The 6,396-nt window shown below is 60.6% G+C and overlaps 2 protein-coding genes and 1 long non-coding RNA gene across 26 annotated transcripts in view; 2 read left to right on the forward strand and 1 right to left on the reverse strand.

Moving 5' to 3' along the window:
- The window catches only part of EVI5L (ecotropic viral integration site 5 like), an 85,537-nt gene extending 83,882 nt beyond the window's left edge, over positions 1-1,655 (forward strand). The window contains exons 19-20 of the mRNA XM_048293090.1: positions 962-1,057; positions 1,453-1,655. Of these exons, the coding sequence (XP_048149047.1) occupies positions 962-1,057; positions 1,453-1,647 (291 nt within the window). The 3' untranslated portion in view covers positions 1,648-1,655. The remainder of the gene's footprint in view (positions 1-961; positions 1,058-1,452) is intronic.
- A 296-nt stretch (positions 1,656-1,951) lies between these two features.
- Positions 1,952-4,490, forward strand: LOC125320682 (extensin-like). 24 transcript variants are annotated; one of them, XM_048293072.1, is made up of 6 exons: positions 1,952-2,024; positions 2,076-2,215; positions 2,307-2,437; positions 2,469-2,550; positions 2,624-2,659; positions 3,662-4,490. In XM_048293072.1, the coding sequence occupies exons 1-6, from the start codon at positions 1,982-1,984 to the stop codon at positions 4,442-4,444; spliced, it is 1,215 nt and encodes a 404-aa protein (XP_048149029.1). In that variant the 5' UTR covers positions 1,952-1,981; the 3' UTR covers positions 4,445-4,490. The 24 variants fall into 24 exon arrangements, 21 of the variants coding, with proteins under 21 accessions (XP_048149029.1, XP_048149026.1, XP_048149028.1 ...); XM_048293075.1 differs by having other exon boundaries at positions 1,956-2,022; positions 2,125-2,215; XM_048293069.1 differs by having other exon boundaries at positions 2,076-2,437.
- On the reverse strand, positions 2,319-3,083 carry LOC125320685. The gene is made up of 3 exons (XR_007201248.1): positions 3,017-3,083; positions 2,564-2,657; positions 2,319-2,390 (listed from the first exon to the last, which is right to left on the reverse strand). It is a non-coding gene; the product is annotated as an uncharacterized LOC125320685 (long non-coding RNA).
- Positions 4,491-6,396: the final 1,906 nt, after the last annotated feature.

Genomic DNA, 6,396 nt, shown 5'->3' on the forward strand with positions numbered 1-6,396 from the left:
CATGGGGGGACATGGCGACATGAGACATGAGACATGGGGGGACACGGGGGACATGTCGGGGACACGGGGTGACATAGGGGACACAGGGACATGGGGACATAGGGGGGACATGGGGTGGGACATGGGGACATGGGGGGGACGGGAGGGGACACCAGGAGCACCGGAGGGGACACAGAGGGACATGGGGGGGACATGGGGACGTGGAGGGGACATGGGGGGGACACGGGCGGGGACAGGAGAGGGACAAAGGGACACAAGGGGATGGGAGGGGGACAGGGGGGGACGCAGGGGGACAGGAGGGGACACAGGAGGTGACACAGGAAGGGACACAGGGGGTGACAGGGGAGGTGACAGCGGTGTCCCCGTGTGTCCCCAGCGAGAGGAGGGGTCCCGGGGACACAGGAGGGGACAGGGGAGGTGACACAGGAGGGGACACAGGTGACAGGAGGTGACAGGGGAGGTGACAGGAGGTGACAGCGGTGTCCCCGTGTGTCCCCAGCGGGAGGAGGGGTCCCAGGGGTGACACAGGAGGTGACAGGAGGTGACAGGGGAGGGTGACAGCGGTGTCCCCGTGTGTCCCCAGCGGGAGGAGGGGTCCCAGGGGTGACACAGGGGGTGACAGGGGAGGTGACAGCGGTGTCACCTCCTGTGTCCCCAGCGGGAGGAGGGGTCCCGGGGGGACAGGAGGTGACACAGGGGGTGACACAGGTGACAGGAGGTGACAGGGGAGGTGACAGCGGTGTCCCCGTGTGTCCCCAGCGGGAGGAGGGGTCCCGGGGGGACAGGAGGTGACACAGGGGGTGACACAGGTGACAGGAGGTGACGGGGGGGGGTGACAGCGGTGTCCCCGTGTGTCTCCAGCGGGAGGAGGGGTCCCGGGGGGACAGGAGGTGACACAGGGGGTGACACAGGTGACAGGAGGTGACGGGGGGGTGACAGCGGTGTCCCCGTGTGTCCCCAGCGGGAGGAGGGCCGCCTGCAGGGCCAGCTGGAGCACTCGGACGCGGCTCAGTACATCCGGCACCTCAAGGGACACATCGAGGAGCTCAAGGCCGAGGTGGGGACACCTGGGGGACACCGGGGTGGCACCCACGGGAGCCCGGGGGGACGCGGATGTCACCCAGGGGGAGGTGACAGCGGTTGGCGACCCCCGGGGTGACACCCCCAGGGTGCTGCGGGACCCCCAGGGCCGCTGGGGACACGGTGGGGACACGGTGGGGACACCCCCAACCCCCCCCGGGCTGGGGACGGGGACACGGCCGGGTCAGCCCCGGGGGTAGCCCCGATGTCCCCAAGGCTGGGACACCTCGGGGCCAGCCCCGGCAGGGCTGGTGCCAGTCCCGGTGCCACCAGTGACGTCCCCTCAGTGCCACAGGGCCTGGGGACAGCCGGGTGACAACGTGTCCCCCCCTTTGTCCCCTCGTGTCCCCTCGTGTCCCCTCGTGTCCCCAGATCCGGCTGCTGCGGGGGCCGCTGGCCTTCGGGGCCGTGGCCTTGGGGACGCGCCTGGGGGACGAGGACTCGCTGGGCTCGTCCGACGAGGAGCTGCCACCCTTCGCCCTGAGCCCGGGCCACATCGGGGACATCGGGGACATCGAGGACAGCAGCGACAGCGAGCCCGAGGGGCCACCACCCCCGGCACCGTGAGCGCGGGGACATCGGGGACAGCCCCGGGGACCCGCGGGGACATCGGGGGACAGCCCAGGGACACCCCAGGGACCTGTGGGGACATCGGGGACAGCCCCAGGGCCACCCCAGGGACCCTCGGGGACATCGGGGACCTTCCAGGCCCTCAGGGGACACTGAGGGACACCCAGGGGGGACATTGGGACACCCGGGGGACGCTGAGGGGCACCGGTGGCACCCGGGGGACACTCGGGGACACCCAAAGGTCCCTGTGGCACTTCAGGGACACCCGGGGGACACCAGGGGACAGCTGGGACACCTGGGGGGACCCCCGGATGGATCCTGGATCCCCCAAATGGATCCCGGACCCTCTGAACCGCTCCTGGATGGATCCTGGACTCTGAACCCTGTCTGGATGGATCCCGGACCCCCCCAAATGGATCCCGGATCCCCTCAAATGGATCCCAGACCCTCTGAACCGCTCCTGGATGGATCCAGGACCCCTCAAATGGATCCCAGACCTTTCTGGAGCCCCCAAATGGATCCCGGACCCTCTGAACCGCTCCTGCATGGATCCGGGACCCCCCCAAATGGATCCTGGACCCCTCAAACGGATCCCGGAGCCCTCGAATGGATCCTGGACCCCTCTGGAGCCCCCAAATGGATCCCAGATCCCCTGGATGGATCCCGGACCCCCTGAACCGCTCCTGGGTGGATCCGGGACCCCCCAGATGGATCTGGGACCCCTCGAATGGATCCCGGACCTTTCTGTACCCCCCGAATGGATCCTGGACCCCCCGAATGGATCCTGGACCCTCTGAACTGCTCCTGGGTAGATCCAGGACCCCCCGAATGGATCCTGGACCCCTCAAATGGATCCCGGACCCTCTGAACCGCTCCTGGATGGATCTGGGACCCCCCCAAGTGGATCCTGGACCCCCCAAATGGATCCCGGACCCTCTGAACTGCTCCTGGATGGATCTGGGACCCCCCCAAGTGGATCCTGGACCCCCCAAATGGATCCCGGACCCCTAAAATGGATCCCGGACCCCTCTGCAGCCCCCCGGATCCCCTGGATGGATCGTGGACTCTGAACCCTGTCTGGATGGATCCCGGAGCCCCCAAATGGATCCCGGATCCCCTGAATGGATCCCAGACCCTCTGAACCGCTCCTGGATGGATCCTGGACCCCCCCAAATGGATCCTGGACTCCGAACCACTCCTGGGTAGATCCGGGACCCCCCCAAATGGATCCCGGACCCCCTGAACTCCTCAAATGGATCCTGGACCCCTCTGGAGCCCCCAAATGGATCCCGGATCCCCTGGATGGATCCTGGACTCTGAACCCCCTCTGGATGGATCCAGGACCCCTCAAATGGATCCTGGACACCCCAAATGGATCCTGGACCCCTCAAATGGATCCCGGACCCTCTGAACCGCTCCTGGGTAGATCCAGGACCCCCCAAATGGATCCTGGACCCCTCAAATGGATCCTGGACCCTCTGAACCGCTCCTGGATGGATCTGGGACCCCCCAAGTGGATCCTGGACCCCCCAAGTGGATCCTGGACCCCTCAAATGGATCCTGGACCCTCTGAACCGCTCCTGGATGGATCTGGGACCCCCCAAGTGGATCCTGGACCCCTCAAATGGATCCTGGACCCCTCTGGAGCCCCCAAATGGATCCCGGATCCCCTGGATGGATCCTGGACTCTGAACCCCCTCTGGATGGATCCAGGACCCCTCGAATGGATCCTGGACCCCCCAAATGGATCCTGGACCCCTCAAATGGATCCCGGACCCTCTGAACCGCTCCTGGATGGATCTGGGACCCCCCAAATGGATCCTGGACCCCTCAAATGGATCCCGGACCCTCTGAACCGCTCCTGGATGGATCTGGGACCCCCCAAGTGGATCCTGGACCCCCCAAATGGATCCCGGACCCCTAAAATGGATCCCGGACCCCTCTGGAGCCCCCCGGATCCCCTGGATGGATCGTGGACTCTGAACCCTGTCTGGATGGATCCCGGACCCCCCAAATGGATCCCGGACCCCTCTGGACCCCCCAAATGGATCCCGGGCTTGGGGCTGGACTGGGACAATGGGGGGGGGGGGGGGGCGCCCCCTTCCCCCTCCCCTCCCCCGCTGTTCTCCCTGTACAGAAATACAGGAGGCCAAAAAGTCTCAAAATGACCCCAAAAAGTCGCAGAATGACCCCAAAAAGTCTCAAAATGACCCCAAAACGCCACAAAATGACCCCAAAAAGTCTTAAAATGACCCCAAAACGCCTGAAAATGACCCCAAAAAGTCTCAAAATTACCCCAAAAAGTCACAAAATTACCCCAAAAGTCCTAAAAGTGACCCCAAAAGCAGCGGCCGGGACACGCAGATCCCTGGGAATGACCCCAGAACCTCTGGAATTCACCCCAAAATCTCCTGGAATTCCCAAATCCCTGAGATCGGCCCCAAAACCTCTGGAATTCACCCCAAAATCTCCTGGAGCCCCCAAATCCCTGAGATCGGCCCCAAAACCTTCGGAATTCACCCCCAAAATCTCCTGGAGCCCCCAAATCCCTGAGATCGGCCCCAAAACCTTCGGAATTCACCCCAAAATCTCCTGGAATTCCCAAATCCCTGAGATTGGCCCCAAAACCTTCGGAATTCACCCCAAAATCTCCTGGAATTCCCAAATCCCTGAGATCGGCCCCAAAACCTTCGGAATTCACCCCAAAATCTCCTGGAATTCCCAAATCCCTGAGATCGGCCCCCAAAACCTCTGGAATTCACCCCAAAATCTCCTGGAATTCCCAAATCCCTGAGATCGGCCCCAAAACCTTCAGAATTCACCCCAAAATCTCCTGGAACCCCCAAATCCCTGAGATCGGCCCCAAAACCTTCGGAATTCACCCCAAAATCTCCGGGAATTCCCAAATCCCTGAGATCGGCCCCAAAACCTTCGGAATTCACCCCAAAATCTCCTGGAATTCCCAAATCCCTGAGATCAGCCCCAAAACCTTCGGAATTCACCCCAAAATCTCCTGGAATTCCCAAATCCCTGAGATCGGCCCCAAAACCTTCGGAATTCACCCCAAAATCTCGCTGAATTCCAAATCCCTGAGATCAGCCCCAAAACCTCGGGAATTCACCCCAAAATCTCCTGGAGCCCCCAAATCCCTGAGATCGGCCCCCAAAACCTCCGGAATTCACCCCAAAATCTCCTGGAATTCCCAAATCCCTGAGATCGGCCCCAAAACCTTCGGAATTCACCCCAAAATCTCCTGGAGCCCCCAAATCCCTGAGATCGGCCCCAAAACCTTCAGAATTCACCCCAAAATCTCCTGGAATTCCCAAATCCCTGAGATCGGCCCCAAAACCTTCGGAATTCACCCCAAAATCTCCTGGAGCCCCCAATCCCTGAGATCGGCCCCAAAACCTCTGGAATTCACCCCAAAATCTCCTGGAATTCCCAAATCCCTGAGATCGGCCCCAAAACCATCGGAATTCACCCCAAAATCTCCTGGAGCCCCCAAATCCCTGAGATCGGCCCCCAAAACCTTGGAATTCACCCCAAAATCTCCGGGAATTCCCAAATCCCTGAGATCGGCCCCAAAACCTTTGGAATTCACCCCAAAATCTCCTGGAATTCCCAAATCCCTGAGATCGGCCCCAAAACCTTCGGAATTCACCCCAAAATCTCCTGGAGCCCCCAAATCCCTGAGATCGGCCCCAAAACCTTCGGAATTCACCCCAAAATCTCCTGGAGCCCCCAAATCCCTGAGATCGGCCCCAAAACCTTCGGAATTCACCCCAAAATCTCCTGGAATTCCCAAATCCCTGAGATCGGCCCCCAAAACCTCTGGAATTCGCCCCAAAATCTCCTGGAGCCCCCAAATCCCTGAGATCGGCCCCAAAACCTCCGGAATTCACCCCAAAATCTCCTGGAGCCCCCAAATCCCTGAGATCGGCCCCAAAACCTCTGGAATTCACCCCAAAATCTCCTGGAATTCCCAAATCCCTGAGATCGGCCCCAAAACCGCTGGAATTCACCCCAAAATCTCCTGGAATTCCCAAATCCCTGAGATCGGCCCCAAAACCTTCGGAATTCACCCCAAAATCTCCTGGAGCCCCCAAATCCCTGAGATCGGCCCCAAAACCTTCGGAATTCACCCCAAAATCTCCGGGAGCCCCCAAATCCCTGAGATCGGCCCCAAAACCTTCGGAATTCACCCCAAAATCTCCTGGAATTCCCAAATCCCTGAGATCGGCCCCAAAACCTCTGGAATTCACCCCAAAATCTCCTGGAATTCCCAAATCCCTGAGATCGGCCCCAAAACCTCTGGAATTCACCCCAAAATATCCTGGAATTCCCAAATCCCTGAGATCGGCCCCAAAACCTTCAGAATTCACCCCAAAATCTCCTGGAGCCCCCAAATCCCTGAGATCGGCCCCAAAACCTTCGGAATTCACCCCAAAATCTCCTGGAATTCCCAAATCCCTGAGATCGGCCCCAAAACCTTCAGAATTCACCCCAAAATCTCCTGGAATTCCCAAATCCCTGAGATCGGCCCCAAAACCTTCGGAATTCACCCCAAAATCTCCTGGAGCCCCCAAATCCCTGAGATCGGCCCCAAAACCTTCGGAATTCACCCCAAAATCTCCTGGAGCCCCCAAATCCCTGAGATCGGCCCCAAAACCTCTGGAATTCACCCCAAAATCTCCTGGAATTCCCAAATCCCTGAGATCGGCCCCAAAACCTTCGGAATTCACCCCA

The sequence above is a fragment of the Corvus hawaiiensis genome (genome assembly GCF_020740725.1).
Source record: "Corvus hawaiiensis isolate bCorHaw1 chromosome 32 unlocalized genomic scaffold, bCorHaw1.pri.cur SUPER_32a, whole genome shotgun sequence".
Taxonomy (NCBI): Eukaryota; Metazoa; Chordata; class Aves; order Passeriformes; family Corvidae; genus Corvus; species Corvus hawaiiensis.

Excerpts from the sequence above, each read along its gene's own strand:
- LOC125320682 (XM_048293069.1), top strand. The coding sequence starts at position 1,962 with ATGGATCCTGGATCCCCCAAATGGATCCCGGACCCTCTGAACCGCTCC. Across the intron at positions 2,025-2,075 it reads GCTCCTGGATGGATCCTGGA|CCCCTCAAATGGATCCCAGA; the intron begins CTCTGAACCCTG and ends TGGATCCCGGAT. Across the intron at positions 2,660-3,661 it reads CAAATGGATCCCGGACCCCT|CAAATGGATCCCGGACCCCT; the intron begins AAAATGGATCCC and ends TCCCGGACCCCC.